Raw genomic sequence first — 26,425 nt, 5'->3', positions numbered from 1 at the left:
AGGGATCAACCCAGCAAGGAAGAAGAGTTTCTTCAAAATTTTGCAGGGATTGAAGATGCACAAGAATGTTGGGAAATGCAATGCAGACAGTACTGCAGTGATTAAAACATGGTATGTGTGGGAGATTTGTGTAGAGAGAGGATAGATTACAGAAGTGGATGTGTGGTGAGGAGAAAAGGAAGAGTGAAGATGTGAATGTGGTACCCCAGCAGGAGATGTGATGAAGGATGTAGGTGGGATAGGTAATTTCAATTGTAGGGTTAAAAAAAAAAAAAAAAAAAAAAATCAAACACTGAAACAGTCACTGTGTTGAGGAAATTGTAGGTATGATCTGCCCTGAGGAATTATCTGTGTATAGGTAGTATTTGCCTGAAGTTAATATCGGCTTTATGTACGTTTGATAGGAATGAGTCCATTTGCCTAAAATCAGGAGAAAGAGTGCTAATTTCATAAAGTCATTGTTTTGATGGCAGAGGGAGGGCTTATTATTTCTGCACATTCAAAGTTACCAATGCTGAAAGTTGGAGGGAAGGTTTTAGGTGCATAGCATATAAGATACGCTTTTGTTTTTTCCTATGGTTTATAAGAGACATACTTAATAATGTCAGCTGTATCTAAAATATGTGTGAATATTCACATTTTGTTTATATTCTTTTGTGAATATAATTTACTAAAACAATAGGGCACCTCTTGAATTTTGTTAAATTCAAAGACACTGTAACATAAGTGTCTGTGTGTATGCAACAATTTGGTGTAAGCTGAAACTTCTGTATTATCATGTTTACAGTAATCTATTAGTACTTTTTAGCGAATAATGCCATTTTTGATGAATTTGTTTTTAAGTAATATTAAAGCGGTGTATAGTATTTCCTTTTTTCTAGTGAGGTCTTTGTTTCCCATGTTTCCATTCCTGTATATACACCATACTTAAATGACACCTCATGCATGCATTAATTTGGGATTGTTTTCATGGCATCAGTGTTTTATTTATGCTCACAAAATGTATGATATCTTTTTCAAAATGAAACATTTTTGCCCTGAAGAAGAGCAAGCTGAGTAAGTGGAAGGGTAGACTAAGAGCCTTTTTCCTACAGCTGTGTTTGTACTGAAGCATCCTGTCTTTTGAGCAAACAGCAAACCAGTAACTTGATATTTTCAGCTAAAACAAATCCCTTCTTTGCATATAGTTAGTATAAACGTGGAGCTCGTAAGTCTGCTGTGATGCTCCAAAAATAATAATAAGAAGGTACCATTAATGAAAACCTGGGCTTCGCCTCTGGTAAAAGTGCACTGGTGGCAGCTGGTTTCATGCAGCACAGCAGCTGTCGCTGTTGAGATAGGATAGAGGGGACTGGTAAGGGGACAAACATGTCCACATGCAAGCTAAAAGCAACAAGAGTAAGACCAAAAAGGTGGGAGTGTAATTAAATTCTGTTTTAATAGCCTGAGGAATTTTCTTAGTCTTTTTTTTCCTCACATATGGGTTTTTTCACTAATGTATCATTGCTTTTTCAACAGGCACTCTTTAGCACAGTGCAGTAAGCTTCTAAGGATTCCAAATTAACCTCACTTTATAGCTTATGCCATGCCATGTGGAAGGATGGGAGAAATAAAACTAAAAGTAGTTATATAACCTATTTTATAAAAGTATATCCATATATTAGAAATTGAGCAAATAATTTCTTCATATTCACCATACATGATGGCCATCGCGTTCATAAAGCATTGTATCATTGGATCAACTGGAGATGCAGACTTCTAATCAAAATTGCTCTTAATGCAAAATCATGTTTAGCATATGAAAAACTTAATGATGAACTGACATTAGCCGTTATATAAATATGAATGTGCTTAGAATATCACAGCATGTGCTATTTATATGTTGCTTGCCAAAAGTAATCCAGACTAATGAAGGTACAAAAATTATTTTTATCTCTGAGAACAGAAAACGATGCACATCCAAGTTGTTTGCATAGGCAGTGTGGATAATTATATGTTCTTTTATAAGTGGAGTTGAAAAATCTTTATATATTTGCGCTATTGTTCTACTCTTTGCTTAGTAGTACTTTGAACATAAGCACTTTTTATTGGAAATCAGAATTCTCTCTTAAATTTTGTTTTTATGCCTCAATGTAATTTCTGCATTTCAGTATGCTTTTATGCATTTTATTTTTTTTGTTGACAAACTCTCATAGATACAATATAACTTAGTCCCTCATTTGTTCCTCTGAGGTAGTATAATTAAGAATATAATTTATTTTCCTTTTTTTTTTTTTTCCCCCCCTTCAGTTAGTAATTATAGTTACACATGTATATTGAAATAAGTTTTCATTCGCCCCTTGTTCTCCTGGAACATTTCAGCTGATTACTTCTAATCCTATTCCAGTTATTTAGTTCAGGCTAGAATCACTGAAGCAAGAGGAATGAAAGATCTTCTGTCTGACTCTAACTCATTATTTCCTGTACAAGTCAGTTAATTTTCTGTTTTCCAGCCAGACAATAACAACAATTAACATGACTAGCTCACCAGTCCACCCCAGAACATACAATTTTTGAACTTGCATACTGTCACTTTTTAATAAATATTTCATTGTGTTTTCTATTTTCAGTTGAATCATTTAATTCTTGGAATATTTTCTAATACAAGAAGGCCATTTAGGTTTAGATCTCTGTTGAATATTCTCTCTGTGATCTCCAATTTCTGCTCTGCCCCAAAAACTAAAGAACATAGCTGATACAATTCCTTGAACATCTTAATAAAAGGTGCAAGGAAAATTATAAATAAAATAGAAGAGAAAAAAAAATTTTACAATTTCCACAAAAAATGTTGATTTTTTTTTTTTTTGGTGGTGTTTTGTTTCCTCATCACCAACTTCTCAAATAATTTTGTGCTCATATGCATTTCATTTCTTCCTGTCGTTGAAGATTAAAAAGAAAATCCAGAGGCACTAGATCTAATTCTCATGAAAACATTTTTCCCAAAATGAAGTAAAACAGGAAGTAAAATTAGTATTGGAGATATCATATAATAAATTTTCAGCATGGTAGAATTTTCATATACAAGGCCATCCTAAAGGCCACTTACTTGTTTTATTTGTCAGTGCTTGACAGAAAAAAATGTTTACCTCTAACTTTCCCTACCTTAAGGTTGTTATGTACATTGCAATACAATGTAGTGACTAAAGCTTCCTTGGGCACCATAATCAATTTAACCGTAGCAGTACTGAGTTTCAGAGAAGCTGAAGCAAAATAACTTTTTTTTTATAAACCAGGTTTTTTTAATTACTGTATTGGAAAAAAATTAACCTAATTCATTGGCCTTTTTGTATTGAGCTTCATGGTTAAAATTTAAAGGAAAAACATTTTGATCTACAAAAGTAGATAAGATGTTTTAATAGCACTGTAGTGAATCCATTCGTAAATGTTGATTTAAGTAACTTAAAAGTAACTTAAGTAACTTAAGTAACTAAAGTAACTTAAAAAATAAGTTACTTTATTTGCATTAACAGTCATAACATTTCTAGTAGTACTGCATATTAGGCTAATAAAGAATTCATATAAAAATTGGTGAAAACTTGAAATTAATCAATGAAAATTAAATTTTAACATTTTTTGATATTTTGTTTTATAGTAAGTTAATTTTTGTCATTGTTGTTCCAAATCAGAAAATAAACACATTTTGGAATTTTTCAGTTTCCTGTCGAATAGACACTGAGCTTTGACACTGATACACTGATCTATTCCTGTCGAATAGACACAAACTCTATACTACTTTGTCCCTGCAGTATCCTCTCAGTGCTGTGGTAAAGGTCTTGCACTGTGCTGAATCTGTTGTTTTCGAAATGGTAGCAGCTTGTATCCAAGAATAAAGGGAGAATATAATACCTTGTATAGAATGGGATGTGACCTGCATTTACTGATAGGAAGTTTTTAATGTTGTGTTTGTACATACTGTAGAGTTCCATTTTCTCAGTATGCAGGTTGCAGGGAGAAAATCACATTTCCTTTACTAATAAAAAAATAGTGTGGGGTTTTTTGATAGGAAGTAAGCCATATCCAGTGTGTGTGAATAGAGAACGAAGGGCATTTTGGGAGAGGTTGGACAAGAACGTGGAATTCATACTGACAACAGCATCATTTCCGCAGTGTTTCCCCAGGTGTACTACTGGGACAGAAAATGAAGCATATCCATTACATGGCAGGTGACAAATTACTGGTTTTAAGAACAAAGCCTCCTTTCAAGGTGTTTTCTCACTGTATATGTTAAGTAGATCGGTTTGGTGCTCTGTAATAGACTGACAACAATGACTCCTACTCTCCCATTGATTGAAGGTCGTAGAACTCGTGTCACCCAAGAGGAAGAAATACGTTTAGAGTCAAACTTAAAAACTATCATAATATGTTGCATATATGTTTCATAGTAAAGCACATACACATTTTAGCCAATTATTGCATGAGTAGGTGGTTTTGTCACAGATTGGCAAATTTGAATATTGAGAGGTACTAATCCATAGCAATCTTCCGTGCATAACTTTCTTATAGTGGGTTTGGATCAAGCCCATTCCATGAAATTATGATTTGAATTAAGTTATTAAGTCAAAGGTGATGGAAATAGAAGTAGTTTAATTCTTTGAAAAGATATTTGCACAATACAGCTATTTATGTTTTTTAATTTAAAAAATGGTTCTAAAGCCTAGTAACATGCATCATTTGGATCAGTTTTTTGTGTTGACTTTGAGAACTGTTTTTTTCTGTTAAATAACTAAATATTATTAGGAGAGAAAATGTACACAGCTATACCTTACCTTAATAATTAGAAAACATCTTTAAAGTATATTTTTTGAAGTTGAGAAATTGTATTTCAGGTATATTTGTCAATTTATGTAATGATTCATGTGGGAAATCAGAAAACTTTGGATTTTAAAAGATATTTAACCAACATGTTGTGTCCTATTGCTGTTAATGGACAGAAACATCTGATTTTCTATAGTGCTGGTATAGCTGCATTCAAAACCTTGGGAGTTTTGTTTTTTTCAGAATTCAGGTTTTAATGTCAACCTGAGGGAAGGTTTCTGTGAAAATCTAGATTTTCCTTTCACAGTCTGAGTCAATACTATAAAAGACTAGGAAAAATGTGCTTATTTACAGAACTTTTTAAAATACAGCAGAGCTGAAGGTATTAAACTAGGGTATTCTCTAGGAGCTCTGGGAGAGGATCTATCAAACGTGTGAAACTCAGACTCATCTGGGATTATGGTGTTTGCAATCCATAGGACCAACTGGATCAGGCTGAAGTTGCCTCGTAACAAAATATCTGAGGAAAATCGTAGTCACTTAAAAGTAGTTTATATTAAATCTATTTCCTAAATATGTGCATTGTCACTGTCTTGATTCAGGTCCTTTGGTAAAATTGTGCCAGTCTGTGAAGTCTCTAAGTCCTTTTGCATCTTTTAGATTCTGGACTGCTCTTGAACCAAAATATGGCTTCTCTAAATGATGGCAGGAGTAAAATATGGAATTCTTAATCTTTATTATGGCAGAAGACAAAAAATTAAGACTGGAGAGGAAATTTGCATAACCTGGAGCTTCCCTACATAGTATACGAATCAGAGGAATTGATTTGTGACTATGTGTGCTTTTACAAAACAGGCATGCTGTTTCAGCAATATATGTGAAGATAATCCATGCCTTCCTGCCTTTTGTTGTTTGTTTATCTCATTGATGTAAAATCAGGTTTTGTCAGAGTTTGTTATAGCTGATGATATTCTGGGAAAGGGGTTACTCAGACTGGGGCTTTGAGCTGTAATTGTACATTGGGTCAGAGCATTACTGGGAAAAAGCTTCTATGACTGTAGTTTAACTCCAGGTAAACAAGAGCTGAATGGTCTTAATATGAACCTTTATTTCTAAACTTACTGCAGCACATTTGAGCTGTGAGTTTAAGGCTTGTACTATTCAGGACTGAAATGGAATAAGAAAAGCATAGATGTGGCCAAATGATACTTTCTTGCTTAGTAAATGTAATTCTTCAGCTTGGTGCAAACAATAGTTACACTTCATTTCATCCTTATTATGGTGTCCAATTAGTTCTGGTTTTGGCACTGAAGGTATGTATGCTCCATGAGCATGCATCTTCAACGTTAGGGCTCCATTTACCAGACTTACAGAACAAATACTGTGTAAGAACAGTAACTGTCTTTGCTATTGCTATGACATACCTGTAGTAATTATGAGAACAGAGATATCCCATATTGTTTAGAAGCCATTAGGTGCACTGAAGCATCAGTCCTTCTTTACAATATCCCAAATTTCTGGTGTTCTTGTTTTCAGGTACAGCAAGTGCAGACTGTGCAACAGGTACAGCATGTCTACCCAGCCCAGGTTCAGTATGTGGAGGGAAGTGACACAGTCTACACTAATGGAGCTATGTAAGTTGGCAAATGACCGGAATTTGAATGTTTATTAAAATGTGAAGTTAAATATATATTTTCAGTTAGATTCTACCAACTAGTGTATTTTAAGTTGGAAAGAAAAATTATTCAATCAAAGCTTTTTTTTATTGTCAAAATAGTTTTTTGGATGAAAGGCTGAATTCACACTGTTTGTTTTTATTGAGGCAGAATTTTTGTGTAAATAGCATTCTTGTGATTGTTTAGTTGGACTTACATGAAATTACATATACAGCATAGTGTTTGAAAAAGTACCTTTAAGTTTATGAGTAAGTTCTGTGATAGGACATACTGTGTAATTTCTGTCCTCTGGACAGAAGGCAAGGCCTTCTTTCTTCCTGGCTGCAATCCTAGTGGCAAATGCATAGAAAGGTGCAGCAGCTGTAGTTGTTATTTAAAGAAAGTAGTAATGTAATTTCATTCTTGTGTTTAATAAAATAAGTATTTTTTTCCAGAGGAATGAGGAGAGGCAGAGGAAGGAGGGTAACATTGTCTCCTTTTGCTGCTTCTTTAGCCTCTTTTCTGCACATTATTGTGCATTTCCTGCTTCCCTGAGCATGCTTTTCCATCATCAAGTTCCTTTCTCCAGTACACAAGCTTAGAAACATAGAATAATCTAGGTTTGAGGGGACCTCTGGAGGTTACCTAGTCTAATCCCTGACTTGGAGCTGCACCAGCTTTGAAGTTGGCTCAGACATCAAAGTGGGATTGTGTTGCTTGGGAAGGAGCTTCTCTACCTCTTTTTTTCGTTTACCTACCTTTTGCCATTTTTGCTGTGTTACTGGCTTTAGCAAGAAATATGATTTAGAAAGACTCTTTGTTTTCTGCAGGTACTTATTTGTTGATGGTAATCCAGAAGTGATTCAAAAGAGCAATATTATTTGGATCAGAGACTTCTGATGTTAACACTGGCAGCGTTCTTTGCTCATCTCTACTAGCATATTTTGCTTAATTCATTTTTCACATGCTGTCTTGTCTGCTTTCTTCTCACTTGTAAATCCTAAACAATGTATACTAAATATGCATTAGACCTCCCTATTGTACTGGGTTTGGCTGGGATAGAGTTAATTTTCTTCATAGTAGCTAGTATAGGGCTATGTGTTGGATTTGTGCTGAGAACAGTGTTGATAACATGGGGATGTTTTAGTTACTGCTGAGCAGTGCTTACAGAGTCAAGGCCTTCTCTGCTTCTCACCCCACCCCACCAGTGAGCAGGCTGGGGGTGCACAAGGAGTTGGGAGGGGACATGGCTGGGACAGCTGACTCCAGCTGACAGAAGGGATATCTGAGACTATATGGTGTCAGGCTCAGCAGTGAAAGCTGGGGAAAGAAGAAGGAAGGAGGGGACGTTCAGAGATCTGGCGTTTGTCTTCCCAAATAACTGTTACATGTGATGGAGCCCTGCTTTCCTGGAGATGGCTGAACACCTGCCTGCCCATGGGAAGGAGTAAATGAATTCCTTGGTTTGCTTTGCTTGCATGCACAGCTTTTGCTTTAATTACTAAACTGTCTTTATCTCAGCCCACAAGTTTTCTCACTTTCACTCTTCTGATTCTTCCCCCCATCCTACCAGCAGGCGAGTGAGCAAGCAGCTGTGTGGTGCTTAGTTGCTGACTGAAGTTAAACCACAGCAATCTTTTTTGGCACCCAGCATGGAACTATGGTACCTGGCTGTGGCGTAGAGCATATTTTTTCACACTTTGTCCTCTCCAGACCGGCTCAAGTGCTATGGCACCAGCTATCTACCATGGGGCTGATGTGCCAGGCCATCGAACCCACACAGTGCAGTAAACCTGGTTGTCCCTTTCCTCCACCTGGCCAGAGGCAGGGCCCCTTTATTCCTGGCCAGAGTGTTCATTAATTGATTTTTGTAACTGCAAAAGCCAAAACGAGCCTTTAACGTGTACAGCAAAAAAGGGAGCATGGCAAATATTAGGGCTGTGTGTCCATCCCTGGGGCAGTCAGTTCCAGGTGTACTGGACGCCCCTCCAAGTGAAAGCAAACTGTGGCCTGCACTCTGCTGCCAAAGCGATTGAGAAGAATGCATTGGGGATATCAGTTGTAGCATACCACTTGGCTGCCTTTGACTCCAGTTCATACTGGAGTTCTAGCATGTCCCATACAGCAGCACTCAGCGGCAGCATGACTTCATTGTGACCACGATAGTCCACTGTTAACCTCCAAAAGAGGTCATTCTTAAATAGGCTATTATTCAAGTTTCTCTTTTCGTTTATCACTTGTAAGTTCTTATGTAAGCTGTTGGCACATGCACTTTTGGCAGCGTATGAGATGTGTACTGCATGACTGCTCACAGTCCTTGGAAAAAACAACACCAGGTGTTACTGACTGCTTAGTACGAACCTTCAGGTTTCCATTATTTTATTGTGCTCCTATATCTGAATCCCTTTGTCAGTTTCTGCAAAATCAGTCAATGGGATATATAAGACTTCCTTAACACAGTAAGAAAGCTCTCCTTCGCAGATGAACCTAATACAGATTGTCTTTCCCTCCTATAGAAGAAGAATTTACCTGTGTTGTTTTGAACAACAACACTGTGAACAGCCAATTTGTTGTTCAATACTTTTTAGGAACATTAACTTGTCTAAAGATTATGGTTTAATTCGTGGAGAATGGGACCAGTCTGTGTTTCTACTCAGAATTTTTGAAGACTATATATTGTGAAACACATTTTCCTGTATGCTTTTATACTCCAGATTAAGAATGCAAAAATGTCATTTATGTAAATTAAAGTTATTGAATATATGTATTACATGTTACAATGCCATTTATTTGATAGGTGAAGGAGAACGGGTCTCTAGGTTGCTGATGGCTAGCTTCCTTCAGAGATTAAAGAATTGTTTTCCTATTTGCTGTTTTATTGTTACCTAAGTTCTATGGTTTAAAAAAAATTATATTTGTTTCTCCTCTTCTTGTTTTGCCACTGGATTAGCTTGTTCAGAGCTGTATCAATGTGGGAGTGGCATAGAAATTTTGGAAGTGAACAAAAAGCTTACCATATTCCTAAACAAGGCTGGCATAGACTATGTCAAGCTCTGCTGTGACAGAAAACACAGAGGCCAGCCTCTCTTGTGCTAAAATATTTGGGCAAGTGTTCAGATTGCAGTTCATCTTTTTTCTATTCTTCATACTGAAATCTGTGAAAGATGAGCCTTGTGGATCCTGACAGATTCACAGAAGTGTGTTACAGCCAGTTTTTCCCATTACTCCCACTCCAGAAATTGTCTGTTTCACTTTCAGAAAATAGGATTAGGTTTGTAAATGATGCAATTGACTAGTGTGATTACCGGTTTGTCTTTCGGGTTGTCTTCCTATGATTATATGTTTGATTTATTTTATGACCATGCTAAATCAAAATCTTAATGCTAACTCAAAAGCAGATATAGGATGCTTCCATAATCCATTAAGTGAGGGTACTGGTCTAGCAATGGAATAAGAAGTCTGCAATCCATAGTTAGTGTGAAGACATTAATTCAGTGTACAGGCATCTCTGGAATAAATGTTACAGCATGTCTGATGAAAGAATTATTCTTTATTTCAAAATAAAGCACTTGCAAGCTAGCATGATTTAAGTCCATATATGATAGCAACAAAGGATGCAGTTAAAATATATATGAGGAAAGAGTTAACATTGTTTTGATTCTAAAGGTGGGAAGTTTGTCAGGTTTCACAGTCTTTGTCAAGTGTAACTGTTGTATTCTTATAACACAGTTCTTCCCACACATTTTACATCATGATTTGGCTATGCTTAAAAGTTATTTGGTTTTATTATAATTTGAGTCATAATGATAATACAAGGGCTGTAACCTACTACTTGTCACATACATTGTGTAATATGAGAATATTTGAATTATGTTATCGGCATTTGTGTCTGGTTAATAACAATTTTGCTTGTCAAGCATGACACTCTATCCTGAAACAAAAATGCAGGGTTGTTGCAATGACATATACAGACTTACCTGGCAGTTTAGAATAGATGAAGAATATTATGGATGTCTAGTATAGAGGACTCACCTATACTAGACATGAACTTTCTTCTTACATAAATTGTAATGTATTAATCAAATGTAGCCATTTACCTGATAATTCTGGTGTGGCAAAAGAGGGTTTTAATTGCTGGGATTGTCCAAGAATTGCTGTTGATGTTGCATCCAAACCGCATTCTTCACCAATTTGTTGTACTACAATTTGTGGGGCTTACGTGGGCAAAACACACCTTGCATGCAAAACCAAGGATTTACTATTACTCTAATTGAAACCTTAACTGTCAAATCAAGGAATTATTATCAATCTAGGTAAAGTTGTTATCTTCCTAGTACTACTTAGTATCCATCCCTTTTTCTCTGGCATTCTGCTTACCCTTTTACTACCCCTCTGCATAGGAAGGTCAATGGCTTCCATCTGAGAAAGGATTACAGCAAGTTAATCACCATCACAGGTGTTATGCCTGGAAAAGTATGATGAGTGTGTGTGTGGGTCTCTACTCACACTGTGTGCACTTGCAGCTGTTTTTAATATGTTTTCTAGCACCGTCAACACCTTATTCATTCTTTGATGGTTTCCATTTCCATATTACATCTGAATTTACTATATCTGGTGTGTTTTACATTTGCTGGATACTTCTTGAATAGTTATCCCATGCTAATGATCCTCTTTGCGACATTTTTAATCTAGGGTCATGGATTGTTTATTCCACACAAAATAGCTATTTGATATAACTGTCTGTTAGTTAGAGCAATGCATCAGCATTTTAACAATAGGTTTTATACCACACAATTGTAGAAAGCTAAGCTGAAATGGAAACAGATTAAGTAACATTTATCTGATTGACAATTACTGTTACAGCTAAGCTAGAACAAAGCTCTAGGCTAGCACAGACAAGTCTAGAAAAAGGAAGCCTGACAAGTCCAAGTCTTGAGGTCTTGCAGATTTAGTACAAACCCTGTGACATGTTCCTAACAGTGGCAATACCATATTTCTTGGACTATAGATCTGCAGTACTTCATCAGAATTTTTAGAGCTCTGTAACTAAGGTTCCCTTATCTGTCTAACTTACAAGTCCCGAGAATATAATTTATAAGATTTCTCCTCTATTTTAATTTACTTTTTTCCCTGGTTTACAGGGTTTTCCAGCAGTTGTGCGTTGTGCGTCCTTTTACTGCTTTGTTTCCATGTGGGAAAAGATCTTGGACTGAGTGTTGAAGATCTCAGTTTTTTATTGATGATGAATGCCTGTCAGTAACGTATTTACTTTAATTTTTGAATGTGACAAATAAGAATTTCTTTATATGGAATAATGCAACTCTATTTTAGCTAAATTTTATAAAGCTTTTTCTGGCTGATGTATTTTAAGTTGTCCATATAGAGAAAATGTATATGCATAAAGCAGGTCAACTATTCACTATTACAGAGGAAACTGCTTACTTTGAATTTTTGTTCTCTGATTATAGAAGCATTAATTGCCCTTTCATAGTGTAGGTTTTGATCTTTGGTTTTAGCAGTTTTGTTTGATAAAGGGGGGTTGGTGAAAGGAAATGGTGACTTACTGTCCTATCAGTTCTTCCATCTCTGTCTTTAGATCAGTTCAGGAGGCTTTTGTGGAAGAAGATTATTGCTTCATTAGGATTTGATCTGTATTAAAAAGCCCTGAATCAATATTCTGGTTACAGGAGTAGATGTCTTTGTCAGGAGGCAGGAGGTTGTATGAGACAGCGTGAGACAGGTGATTTAGCCCTCTCCATTATCACTCGGCTGCTGTATCATGTTCTGTTGTGTCAGTGTTAGGGTGTACGGCACTTCCCCTTCTTCCCATTGCTTATGATACACCACCTCCAGAGGCTGCAGCAATGCATTGACTATGATAAGGCCTTCCCTCAGTGTTAGACAAAGGATTCTGTTCTTTCTGGTTTCTGTGAAGCTCACTATCATCTTTAGGACCGCAGGATTATACTAAAATCTTAAAGGAGTTTGAGGATATTGTTCTGGCGTGAAAGACTTTCTTGGCTTTTATGCATGGAGGTTTTCTACCATATTGCAATACCATAGCATTGTCATGAGCATTAGCTACTCTGCATATAAATAATAGTGTATCTTGAAATATTTATTTTCATCTACTGTTTATCATAGGTATACCCCAGGAAATTATACCTTAGTTAACTAAGTACCACAGAAGGCTAACTTTCGTTACGGAGGTGACAGTGAAAAAATACTTACATGCCTGCCTGCTATGCTATGTAGGTAATCCATACCAAAACCCACAAGAGGGTTATTACTTGATGAGTAAGATCATAATTATGTTACTTTTTGTTTGAATTAGAATTACAGAAAATTTAAAAAATTGACACAATGGTTTTCTTGTTTGAATTAAGGTGCTATTCTTGTACAGCCACTGTGGAGGGATGCTGGTATTTCAAGTTACAGTATAAAAGGTATACATCTTCAAGTAAAAAAATAGATTTATGTACATTTTACCCAAGACTTGAATTTTCCAAGTTGGTTCCTACAGCTAGCAATAAGAATTCAGTGGTTAATTACTTATTTTGCAAGACAGAGAAGTTACTGGAATATAATTTCAAGTTAAAACCTAATTTAAAACAAACACAAATGGCATTTGAGTTAATTTGTCTGGACTTCTAAGCTGATTTGAGAATTTTTATTTGAAGACACTCTGCATTTCTCAATTCCTGGAAAAGGAAATAAATCTGTTTGGTTGGGTTTTTTTTTACTAAAACACAGAGTGATGGAAAAATCTTTCAACAAGGGACACATTTCTAAAACATGAATAAAACCAGCATAGGTCTGTAGGTAATGTTTTCTAGGCAAATATAAATACGGGAAAGGTAAGTCTGTCCCATCAACTACTTGCTCAGAGAAAATTTGGGGCCATAATCAGCCGGTGTGTATTACTGAGACATGATGGGATGGCAGGAACACTGATTTATAGTAGTCAATAGATTAGATTCTTGACATTTACATAGAACCAAATCATAGGTACAGCTGGGAATAAATTATTTCCCATGTGTGCATGTGCACACTGAAAACTAAGGGAGGACAACAACAAGGTTTACTCTTTCTGTGCCATTGTTTTTGTTTGTCTCCTTTCTTCAAAGTTTCAGTCTCTTCATCTTTGAAGAGACAAAAGTGTCTCTAAAAGTTAAGCTCAGTAACATGTTAGTGTCTGTAATATAGCGCAAGACATTGCACTTGATTTGTGTGGTAATGCTGGGGCTTACTGAACTTAGAAATTAGTTATTTTCTGTATTCATGTGCCAAAAAATACAATGTTATTAACAATTTTCTCCCACAACTTCATGTGTTTTATTTCTAGTATTATATTTTGCAAATCATTATAAAATGTATGTGAGCAATAAGGCATAATAGGTGATGCCTTGAACTATCGTACCTTGCAATCCTAGTCCAACTCATGCTGGTCTCATTAATTTCCAGTGTGGGATCTCAACATTGGACGCATGTTCTGGGCTTGCTTAATCTAAATTGAATTGACACAGTGTCTGACTTTGTGTGACTTGCTCTCAGGGTAAACATCATCTAGTTTGCACAGCCTTCTGGAAACTAGGATTCTGCAGCCTAACTACTTAGACTTCAAACTTATTAGTAACTGGTGAACTTTCTAATGCCACGTTCTAGTAAAGACTGAATTTCACAGTGTTTCAATAGGAGGAATTATTAGATTCTGTTGCCTGCCTTGTATCTCAAGCCACAGTATATCACCAAGGTGTTCTCATAAAGAGCCAGAAGACTTCAGTTACACTGAGGTTAGTCCCTAGATGATCTTTATGTGCAGCTATTGAAAAAAAGAAATGCTAGGAGTACTTTTACAACCTTTGCAATGGGAAAGAACTGACTGTATGATGTATATCGGATTATTTGAGAAAGTATTGCATGTTTGTGCTACAAGTGCTATGGAGAAGTAGAAGATCACTTCCTTATTTCAAGTTATCCCTTGTGTGTGTCTAAAGGATATCACATTGTATTTTCCTCTTTGCTACAGTTTTATGTTGAGGAGTCATGTTATCGTATGCAATGACCTTAAAACCTTTGAGTCACTGCTTTCCAAAACATCATCTCATCCAGCTGCATTTTTAATCTCCAGATGAATTAATTTGTATTTTGTAAGTTAAAAGGCTCTTTGCTAAGTTGCAATTATTATTGCATGTAGTAATAATGGATTTATCTCACTTTTAATTACCTTGTTGATCTCTATTGCTAAGGGTTTGCTTAATCATCTCCAATAATCAGGTGTTCCAGAAGAAGCTGCTGGTTGTTGGAACAAAGGGAAGAGTGTGTTTATCTTGGTGTATCCCAATGATTGCTCCTGATCCATTGATACAGAGTACTGTTATAAGCAGATGTAGGTGTTCTGATAGTCAGTCCTTAGAGACTATATATGATACACAGATTTAATCAAGGTAAAAGCAAACACGCATTTCCTTTTCTCTCCCCATTCCACACCAAGTCTGTGACTTAATTTTCCTGTGAAATTTTGAGCATTCTCTAGGGTTTGCATTGCTTCAAAGAACTGCCTCTTCAGTCCCACTTCTGCAAATGAGATTTGTTCTCCTTGCATCCTTAAGACAGTCTTTTTGTGCAAAAGACAGTCTCTACCCATGTCTATTTTCACTGTCAACAATAGCCTTGTCCCTTCATCCCTTTCCTTACTGATACCTGATACTGATACCAAGTTTTTATTTTCTCTTTTGGGAGAAATTACAGTGTTCAATCCCTTGATGATCATTTGCATGAACTGTTTCCCTGAGCTTCCATCACTACATTTTCCTAAACTGTCCTCTGCTGCATAGCACTGTTCACATTCTGCAAATTGTGTGATTCTGAGACAGATACAACACCAGTTCTGCTGGCGGTTATCTTGCTTATCACAAGATAAACAATATCATAATGGTATCACAAGGTGTCACAATGATACCTTGGCCTGATAAAACAGATTAACGGGGACCTGCACGGTAGCTAAACACTTACATAGGTTATTACAATGCAAAGATCAACTGATTTTAGCTCTCCAAAAGAAATGTTAATAGATTAAATGTCTGCTTGAGCATTAGTCCCTAAAAGAACAATTTTGCTTTGTTTTCATAAGACTGCAAAGCATTTCTTTTAGATTAACTTCAAGTTTCTTGCAGCTGGTCTTGAGGCTTTTGAAATACTCAAAATAAAAAGGAAAATGTTGAAGTAGCTTAAGGAGGGGTGAGAGCAAATAATGTAGTATGAGGCTTATGAAACATTTAGGATTTTAAAACTAAAGTTTTGGAGTTTCTGAAAGTCTCTGGAAAGGAAGGGAGAAACTGTTGAGGCCATAGTTAATACAACAAAAGTTCTGACTTTGGTTGTTGATAAGGTGCCGTATGTTCTTCAGTTACTTAAGAGTAATGATTTTTCTGAAGCTAAAGAAGGAATCATTACCTCAGAGTCCATTGTTTACTAATTAATTAAGCTTGCATAAGTTTTCATAATTAAAAAGCATAACAAGAAACAGTAAATTGCCATGACCTTTTCTATATATTGATAAGAAATGAATCCCTGTCTAGATAAAGGGAAAAAAAAGCCTGACTTCAAGTTCCTGGATAGGTGTATTTATCACCAGCTTACTGCATAAAACATGGATACTGCTTCCTCCTCTTGTGTTTTTGGACAAAAGTGTCTGAATTTTTTTTGTTGAACTTGATTAGTTGCATGATTCTGTGTTTTGTTTGATTATACTAAACAAATTGGAGACTTATGCAGATGTTGGAAACCTCCCTGTTTTCACTCAATCGTAATAATTTTGAAATCTATTTACTTGGATTAACTGCATTTTAGCATATGCAACTCCAAGTTAATGGAGAACTTTGAATTTCAAAATGGTGTTGCCTGTTGATTACAAGCAATATTACAGATTTTTATGCTTAAATAAGAAAATTAATGGTTGAGTAAACTGATTGTTTTTTACCTTTTGACCTTTCTATTATCATGCTTGCCGAGATACAAAGCTTAGCAGTCATGAAACAGGATAAAATTTCCAAATAGACTTTTCAAAATGAGGAATCTGGCCTTTGAAATAATGAATGCGATTTACTTAACAATTTTGAAATATGTTGATTTGAAGATCAAAGTTAGTACATGGCAACAAATACACATTCAAAAAGTATAAATATATTATAACCTATGAAGAGTAGTGATTGAAGATAAGTGATTAAGAATGTGAAACATATGATAGAAGGTTTCAGTAGCTAAATAGTTTGTTAGGGTAAACTGGTTAATGAGGCATGAATGTTTCATAGGTGGAAATTATTTTAAAAATGTTACTGTTGCATACCTTCAACTTCTTTCATCTTTGTGACCTTTTTACAAGTCATAGTTCTATTTTGGTTTTGTTTCTTAAATGCAGTTTTTTATCATAATATGAATTCATGTCCAATTTTGAATTCACCTTTAAAAATAACTGCATTTCCCAAAACACCAGTGAACTCAGAATTTCAAGCTTCAGCCAAGAGGTTTAATTAATTTAAAAACAATAGGTAACATAGGATTCTTGAGCATTGGACTCTCTTGGCTGACATTTGTATGAATTGTTTGCAATTTTGCAACAGTATGCAAAATATATAGCATCTGACTAAAATTCAAAATTTTATTGTTGGATTAAAAAAATGTTAAAAGAGATGGAGCTTTCTAAATTGCTTTGTAATATATTAATAATTGGATGAGCTCTTTCTGCCTGTCTCCTCGACTTTTGTCATACTTCCCTTCTCTCTCCCTCTTCAGGTAAGACTGACGAATTTTTCTGTAAGGTTTGGTGGCTACTTGGTTTAATAGTGTCACTGCATTAGTTATTTAGTGGTTTGACTTGATTAAATATTATTCTCTGAGGACACAGGGATTGTTTGCCAATCATATTTAATTCGGTTATAGCTATTGTACATACATTTCTAGAATTATAACATTTCCCTCAGCTAAATGAACAATACAAATAATTTCTTTTCCTTTTGTTTTCTTTTCTTGAAGCCGATCAACAACTTATCCTTACACAGAAACCCAGATGTACAGCCAAAACACTGGGGGAAATTATTTTGATACTCAAGGAAGTTCTGCACAGGTGACAACAGTGGTCTCGTCTCATAGCATGGTGGGCACTGGAGGGATTCAGATGGGTGTCACAGGAGGACAACTCATTAGCAGCTCAGGAGGGACCTATCTGATTGGCAATTCAATGGAAAATTCTGGTCATTCAGTGACTCATACAACACGGGCCTCCCCAGCAACAGTAAGTATTTCAGAGTGATGCAAAATCTTTGAGACTAGTTTCTTAGTCACTCAGATGTTCTTGCAGACTGACATGGGTTTTGTGACAGAATGTATAGCAATATTATGTTGTCAGAATAAGTACCTCATCATACTTTTTGTAAAATAAGTAATAAATAAATATATATGTAAGTAAGATACAGGAGTAAGAATACTGTGAAAACTTAAACATGAAGGCAGACCTTTCGCTTGACAGCTTGCAAATATTTACATTTCATAGGTTAAATTTTTGCATTCAAGTAATATCAATGAATGCTTAGGGAATGCTCACATAGTAGTTTGTCTGAGCTGAATATTTGTCAGTTTGGGAACTAAAACAGCATCCTTTAACATTTTGGATTTTTTCTGAAAACATAAGAAAACACAGTGTTGTTGAGTATAACTATGTTAGATGTAAATGTTAAATAATGTAAGTTACAGATAGCTATCTGTAAGCTATATAACTTACAGATAGCTATCTGTAACTTCCCTGCATTTGTTCAGTTTGTTTGCTTGACGTTAGTGTAGGTTTGGTAGCTTATTTTAAAATATTTCCAATTGTTCAGAATACTGAGATACTACCTTTTAACACTTCGTTCTTACGTATCTATGGTATGTCTCCAAAGTCTGTTCCAGATTAAAAGCTCATTGTCAAAAGCCTTACAACGCTAGGGGAAGATGCATTCTGTAACAACTGTGATAGATAATGTTGTGGACACTTTAACATAAATACAGAACTTTCCCTTAAGAGTTTACTCAATCAGCCCTTATTTCAATTAGGAAAATGGGTTTATAGCTAGTCCAGCTTTGCTGCATAGTCCTTATGAATACTTTTACCTAATTCTTCTGGGTATGCTGGTCTGGATGTAGAGATTTGGAAGTAGTGGGGAAGAGAATAATGAACATAGAGTAGGAAGAGTTGAAAAACATAGTAAAGAAGATAAAGCATCGTTAATAATACAGACTCATCAGTACTCAAAAGGGCAATGAAATTGGGGGACTTTATTTTTAGGAACCAATGTAATGAGTAAAAATCTAATATGCTTCTGTGTAGAATTATGATGAATATTTACTATAGCATTGGATAATTTAGATGAGCTGATAAAATCTCTTTATTTTGATTCTTAAGGTGGTTGGTATGGATAAATAAATAAATTTTTGTACAATATAAAAAATTATTTCATCCAAAAACTGTGTAGTATTATTTTCTGGGAATAAAAATTGTAAAGAAACATAATTCATTAATAGTATAAACATCGGTAACATAGTGGGAGCTTTCAGCTAGCAACAGAGAATTTTATATTTGGGTTACAAAATAAAAAAGAGTGTATATTAACATTTGCCAGTATTTTACATTACTTTAATAGAAAAACAGTGTTTTGGAAAAAAAGCAGCATTCCTCTTCCAGTTTCATTTAATTAAAATCAAGACTGTAATTGACACTTTTCTTTTTTCCTTTAAAGTACTCTCTCATTTTACTTATTTGGAAGATATTTCATGGAATTTTTCAGCTGACTTCACGATTGCCAAGCACAGGCAAAACAAATAGTTTTCTAAAGGCATAAGTAAGGAATAGGTCTTCTAGATGGAATGAAGTTTGAAAAGTAATGTTTCTTTAAATACCTAAATGGCAATGGTATTTCTATGTTTCCTTAGTTATTTTAAATTGTTCTACCGTTGAATACAAATATTGCCTCTTTTAGAGATCATGCTAGTTTTATCCATAATCAAATAAGAACAAATGCATTTTTGTGTTTTGCGTATCATGCTGTAAGTTTTGTTTTATTCACTGACAGCAGAATTCAGTCAGTGGAAATGCTTAACTGAATGTAAAATCATGTGCGGCTTACATGCAGCCAGTAACACAAATGAAGAGTAGTAGACTTACTTTGAAGTTGAATATCCTATAATTATTTGAATGATATCAAAACTCCATGCTATATCTTGCAAATGAAAAACTGTTTTGATTTTTTTTGCCAAAATTAGAAGTAAAATTTGCCAAAATTTAACAAAATCTAAGGTTCATAACTTCAGCAACATCTTTCTCTTGCTTCATGTGTCAATAAAACAGCCTGTTCTAATTGCTCCAGGTAACTTCTATACTGCTGTATCAACTTGCCCTTAAGAATAGACAAAAATACTGCTAATTAAATTAGAAGTATAAAATTGCATTTTGAACACTAAAATAGTTTCCTCTGTTTTTTAAGGTGCTATTTATTTTGTATAGTATAGTTCTGTAAGTATGAGACATTAGAATATATTAGAAGTACATTTCTCGCTAAAGAAGTTTGACACAACATAATTTTAGATTTTATAATTTTAGACTCTTGGTGTGTTTGGTTCCGCTGAAATATTCAAGAGTCAATTGAAACACACTAGGTTCTGCTTAAACAGGAATTTTAAAGCACCAAGCCTGTTTTAATTTTACTAGAGGGCATAATTAAACTATGCAAAATAGAGAAATGTAATATTTTATTTGGATTGCACCTTAGGTAGGTAGAGCTTGTTTAATTTGTGATCCTCACTTCATCTTTACCATCACAACTTTTTTCATTCTTGTATAGAGAATTTATTGCAGTCATCAAAATAATATGTATTCAGGCTGGTTTGCTAGTATAATACTCAGAAAATATTTCCAAATTTTGAATTAGTTTGGAAAATTTTCATATTGAGACAAAGGATAGAGAATGAATAAGAATTTACTTACAAACACATGTGGTCATCACAAGCTCTCTTTACTTTTGCCATAGAGGTCCTAGTTCTGTTTACTCTTTTCAACTGATAACTTCATTTGTTTTGTTTGTATTCACCCTCACTGATCAAATTATTACCTTCTGTAACAAGCAAATTAATTGTATTACTAATGTTATCTTATTTCTGATACATCTAGCTTAAGTTAAAAGAAACAAACAAACAAAACAGTTTCAGGTTAAAAGTCAAATATAAATAAAGTCAAATATACAAGTATAAAATAAGTCCATTTTATTAACTGTGTCTTAGATAAATGAAAATTAAAAATCTAATTTATTTTTTACCAGGTATGCCATTTGGTTTGTACAGAATTCAATAAAATGGAATCACAGACTTTTTACTTTATCTTCACTTTATTTTCTTTATGGTTTAATGTAATTCTGAGTTCTTCCTCGGGTTTAATAAAGAGTTAATATTTTGTTTGTAACATTTCATTCATTTTACTTTCTGTCAAGCATTCATATAAGAAAGCTGTTCTGTTTAAGCTATAGCAGGCAATAGCAGTGTTTTTATAGCCAAAATATTAAGAATTGTGCACTATCAAAACTATTCCAACATATATACAGTAGTGGTTTTTGTTAGTATGCATGAAGAACATTTCTTAGCATTTTCTTTAGTTATTTCATTTCCATTGATTTCATTGCTTCTTCCCATTATGTCTTTGCTGCCCTATTAAACTACTTCCCTACGTACTAAAAAGGATTTTTTCACTAAAACAGAAAGGCATTCATATTATAATACCTTCCATATAAGATATTAGGTAGATAAACAGCTTTCCAAAATGACCATTTTCATGTGAATATCTGTGGATTGGTCAAGAATAAATTGTGATTGCATTGAACAAGAGGTGATTTACCCTAGCTGGATGTCTATTTGAAATTAATTTGCATGTTGAAACCTGTATGAAATAGTAATCTGTTTGGTTTATTGGCAGCTATTGTTAAAGAAGGGGCAGCTATATTTCAGAGACTAACTAGAAAATTGAATTGCCATGTTAATAATGAAATCTTAATCACCTTCCAATTCTTTTTCCATATGTAAATGTCTAAGGACTGTTCTGGTGATAAAACAGGATGACCTAATCAACATATTTCATAATATCAAAAGGTTAAAAAATTAATATAGTTTCTAGTAATAAATTTGTTTTTATGTTTGTCAGTCAGTAAGAGGCTCCCATCCATTACTCTTGTTTTCTAACAAGCTTTATGACTGATCTGCAGTTACAGTTGTCATTCATCAGTCATCACCAGCCATAAGAGGTCTCCACTCATGCTGTTGCAGAAATTTATCCTGTTTCAGTGCAAATCTAAATGTGAATGAAAACAAAAGCAAAATTAATATGGAGACAATGTATCACCACAAATTATTATTTCTGGTAGTAAGCACAGTGTGCAAAATTTGCTCTTAACTTTAAAGGAAGGATGGTACCTACCCAAAATGTGTTGTAATTAATAGAGGGAGAACAAGAAGTAAGAAGGCCTAGTGTAAATATCATATCCTGATAACATAATTTTAGTGGAGGTATTATAACTATTTTAAGAACAAAAATTAACAAATGTTTAAATGGTCCATTAAAGGTGGAGGGATTATAATTTGAAAAATAGTTTGAGATGAGATATTATTTATTAATCTCTTTCTTGGTAGAGGAGCTTCTTCATCCTCCATTCCCCAACTTTTCTGGTAATTTTTATTCAGCTGGATCCATCTTAGCATAAAACAAACTATTTGCACATGTTTTTGTGCTACAGAGGATTATTAGATCGTTTGGTCTGACCTGTTATACTGGTAAGACATTTACTTATGACCTCTTCAACTGAGAACAGTGACATCTTTTGTGAAAAAAGGCACCCATTTCCAGATACAAGAAGGCAAATAATCTTTTTTTTATTCTTTTAAATAAACACTGCTACTGCTAAAAGACCACTTATGTGGTATGAATTAACTGGAGGGGTGGGAAGTTTAGAGGATTTGTGGATCTTGTGGCTTTATAAACTTCTGCCTCCAAGGCTTTTCCTCCTGTTGTGGTTTCTCCTTCAGAACTGTGGAGCATCATGGCTTCTCCCTCTCTCTTCCAGAGGTTTCAGTCTAGCAACATGGCCAAAATAACTTATGTCTTTCTCTGCCCCTTTGAGTGCCTTGCTGCTCCACTGTAATGTCTTGAGTTGAGACTGTGCCCTTTTCACAAGACAAGGAATGTGGGGAAAAGGGAGAATGACGCTACTAAGGTCAGCCACACCTACCCTGTCTGCATTCTGGCTTCACCTGCCTATGCTCCTTGTTTCTCTTCTGATACAGTCTGGCTTCAGCTTTCAGTCATTGGCTTTTGGTGTGTTTTCTGCATAAAAGCCCTGTAGCACCTCATAGGTTGTTTCTAGTTTTGGCAATTGAATATTTATTCTGGTATTTGTGTATCAAAAATCAAGATGTAGCATTGTTGGAAACTCAGTTTATCCCAATGTAGTATTCCAATTACTGATTAAAAAACCCATTGTGTTTCTTACAATATTTTTTAATAATTTTACTGATTTAAAAATATTGTAAGAAACACAATAGTTTTTTAATTGGATATTAAAAATAGGTATCTTTGAATCCGTGAGAAGAGTTTCTGTTAATTCCTTTTATTTGAAAATGCATAAGGTCAATGCAAGATTACTTGCCACTGGTGTTCTCATAACAGTCTGATTATCAATGGCATGGAGGCATCGCCTTTCTAAAGGACTGGATTTTTTTTGTTTCTGATTAAATACACATTTGTTCTAACATAGCCACTCTACCTCTCTCTAAGGCTGTCTTGCCATAAATGTTTTCAAATTTGGTTTTAATAATAATCTGAACTAAACTTTTTCCTTTTAGTTTCTCAGTTCTGATTTTCTGGTCTGAGTAACTTGGACATGTTTCCATGTGTTTTTCAGCATTAGGTGGAATATGTATGTTCTAGAAGTCCTTATAATCAGCTTGACAAGGGAATTTTTGTTTGTTTTCCTTTAAGTGTTTGTACCAAATGTGGAGAAAATGACCACAAAGAAAAAAAGTTTAGAATCTGGTTGAAGATGTATATAATAGAGATAAGGTATACAAATAACTGGATGATCCAGTGGAGAGATGGTGAATTGATCAGTTTAACCATATATTTGAGAACTTCCAGCAGATATGGGCAGATATCCAGAAGATAAATATGGGCAGCAATGTTTCATTTGAAAATTTGGGAAGGAGAAAGTAATCTGACATAAACTCCAAACATTTTTTATTCTTCCAGCCTATGGCTGTTAGGTGTGCTTTTTCCCCCCTGTGTTGACTCCATATATTCTTTTGTAATCACCAGAGAACATGTTATATTCATTAGTCAGTATGCATGCCTTATATATACACAGACTACTGGAGGTGTGCATTTGCAGCAGTTATTTTGACCAGTGTCTGTTATGTATATTAAACTTGGGTATTTTAGGGAAAAAAGCTTTTTTCTAAGTTTTTAAGGTTTATTAGCGTTCTTTTAAGGTCAGCATATGTAAAATACTACACTTATTTTACACCTTTTTGTGTTCTTCTCTTTCTGTATATTTACGTTTCTTTCATTCCAACAGACTTAAAGTATCTTTCTTTCTATCTTTATAGTACTGTTTCATTCTCTTGAGCAAAATTTCATAGAACCTGTTTGATTCTATGAAAGGTGCTGCTACACCTTTGTCTATTGTGAGGAATGCAAATCTTTTAAATTTAATTCTTCCAGCTGTAAAGGCTAGACCTGAGTTCTCTTAGTGTGGTCAATACTATTTCATTTTCAATCTTTTTTTTCCTGGGCAAGCATGTCTGCATAACACAACCCTCTGGCATAAGTTTCAGAAAACAGTTCGACATACATGAATATTCTGTCCTGAAACAGAATTGAAAGCCACTGTAAATAGTGTATGTTTGTGGCATCCTAAAAGAGTGAAAGCGTCACATTTGCAAAAGCCCTGAGTCCATTTATCCTGTAGCTTCAGGGTAGTTCATGATGGGTATACACCTTATTTAGGTAAGCACAGTTGTCTCAAGTACCCAGGACTTAGCTAGCTGTACCAAATTAATCTTTCTTGTACACATATGATGAATTAGTAATTCCTTCATAATGGAGCATGTGATGAAAGCTCCTTTAGAATTTCACTTCCTTTAAAGCCTGAAAGGGTAAACCTTTGGAAGTGGATAAAAAGGGTTGTGAATGGAGGTGCCTGTGGAGATAGAGACAGGAGCTATGTTTTTTGAACATGCTGTAACAATGTATTGAATTTTAAGATACCACCTAAAGTTGCCTGCTTTGCTGCTGGTGGAGGGTGGTTTGCAGATGCAAGCAGATAAAATAAATGGTAGGATATCCAGATTAATCGCAAAACCTCAGGGCTTAAACTTCTGCAGATTGTTTTCTTTATGTCCTGACCTCCTCAGAACAACTTACTATAAATACTTTGTGTTAATTAGTTGTATCATTAGTTAATTAGTTGAATAATGAAAAAGTACTATTTCTTTCTTCTTCCTAAGAGGAAGGCAGTTTTCTTCAAGGTGGGTTTGGGATGGGTGTTTACTATGTCTATGCTATACACATCTGAGACTATTATGCGCGATTTGTTTATCTAGTAACATGTTAATGAACACTAAGACATAAACTAGCTAGAACAGTTAATAACTTCCAAATCAGTAGATCACGTAAAGACTGAACATTGAAGGATTCTGGATGCATATTCAAACTGTTGAATTTTTTAACCCCCAGGGAAATACCCTTAATCATTAACAACTGTGTCAGAGTATAAGGCAGTATTTTAGTTGGCACATGAAGTAAACTGAAGAAGTCTACAATCATAGTTTTCATAGCTATCATGCTCTAATTTAGTGTCCATATTATGTGACTATACAAACTGATTATCATTCCCACCAGTAGTGTAATATTTAACATGGTTTAGTTGCAGTTGCAGTGGGAGTGACAGTGTACATTTCAGTTATCAGTCAGAACCTTTTAATAAATAATGTTTTTAGTCTTGTTAAGAGAAGAATGTATGACTGATCACATATTCAAATAAATGAATGTGTAATTCTTGTGTCATTTAGCATTTCAGATGTATATGTAGTTAGTTGTGCCTGGAATCTCCTACTGCTAATATTGCTAAAAATGCAAGGGTATCAGTCTTCCTTTAGTATTTATGCAGAATATAATTTTGAGTGTTGAAATTATTTTCATATCCTTTCCACAAAATATCATAAAAACCACTGCATTACCTATGTAATTAATCTGTGTATGTGCTTAAATGCTGTTTTGAATAGAGCTGAAATTATGTTCAGTTTTTCTAGAGCCTAAATAAAAGTCTCTGGCCAAAACTTAGAACTTAAAAGCTTGAAGCAACAGATCCTTCACATAAACAACTTTTTACTCAGGTAGCTGTTACTGCCTATACACACGATACTCTGTGTCACATAAATTATCTTGAAAACCTAAAAGCTTGGAATAAGAGAATAGATTAGGCTAGACTATTCCAGTTGGAAGGGACCTACAACTACAAGGGATCTAGTCCAGCTACCTGACCGCTTCAGGGCTGACCAAAAGTTAAAGCATGTTGTTAAGGGCAGTGTCCAAACTGACAGGCTTGGGACATTGACCACCTCTCTAGGAAGCCTGTTCCAGGGTTTGGCCACCCTCTCAGTAAAGAAATGCTTCCTCATGTCCAGTCTGAACCTCCCCTGGCTCACCTTTGAACCATTCCCACGTGTCCCATCACTGGATCCCAGGGAGAAGAGATCAGCACCTCCCTCTCCCCTTCCCCTCCTCAGGAAGCTGTAGAGAGCAGTGAGGTCGCCCCTCAGCCTCCTTTTCTCCAAACTACACGAGCCCAGAGTCCTCAGCCACTCCAGAGTCCTCCGCCACTCCTCAGAGGACGTGCCTTCCAGCCCTT

General features: G+C 35.1%; 1 protein-coding gene across 3 annotated transcripts in view; it reads left to right on the top strand.

Annotated features, from left to right (window-relative positions):
• The window catches only part of RFX3 (regulatory factor X3), a 131,516-nt gene that overhangs the window by 70,231 nt on the left and 34,860 nt on the right, over positions 1 to 26,425 (top strand). For all 3 annotated transcript variants that reach the window (XM_075488375.1, XM_075488374.1, XM_075488376.1), the window contains exons 3-4: positions 6,331 to 6,428; positions 17,484 to 17,742. In XM_075488375.1, the coding sequence (XP_075344490.1) occupies positions 6,331 to 6,428; positions 17,484 to 17,742 (357 nt within the window). The remainder of the gene's footprint in view (positions 1 to 6,330; positions 6,429 to 17,483; positions 17,743 to 26,425) is intronic.

Source organism: Mycteria americana, chromosome Z, assembly GCF_035582795.1.
Source record: "Mycteria americana isolate JAX WOST 10 ecotype Jacksonville Zoo and Gardens chromosome Z, USCA_MyAme_1.0, whole genome shotgun sequence".
Classification (NCBI taxonomy): Eukaryota; Metazoa; Chordata; class Aves; order Ciconiiformes; family Ciconiidae; genus Mycteria; species Mycteria americana.
This window is presented reverse-complemented; position numbering and strand designations above follow the sequence as displayed.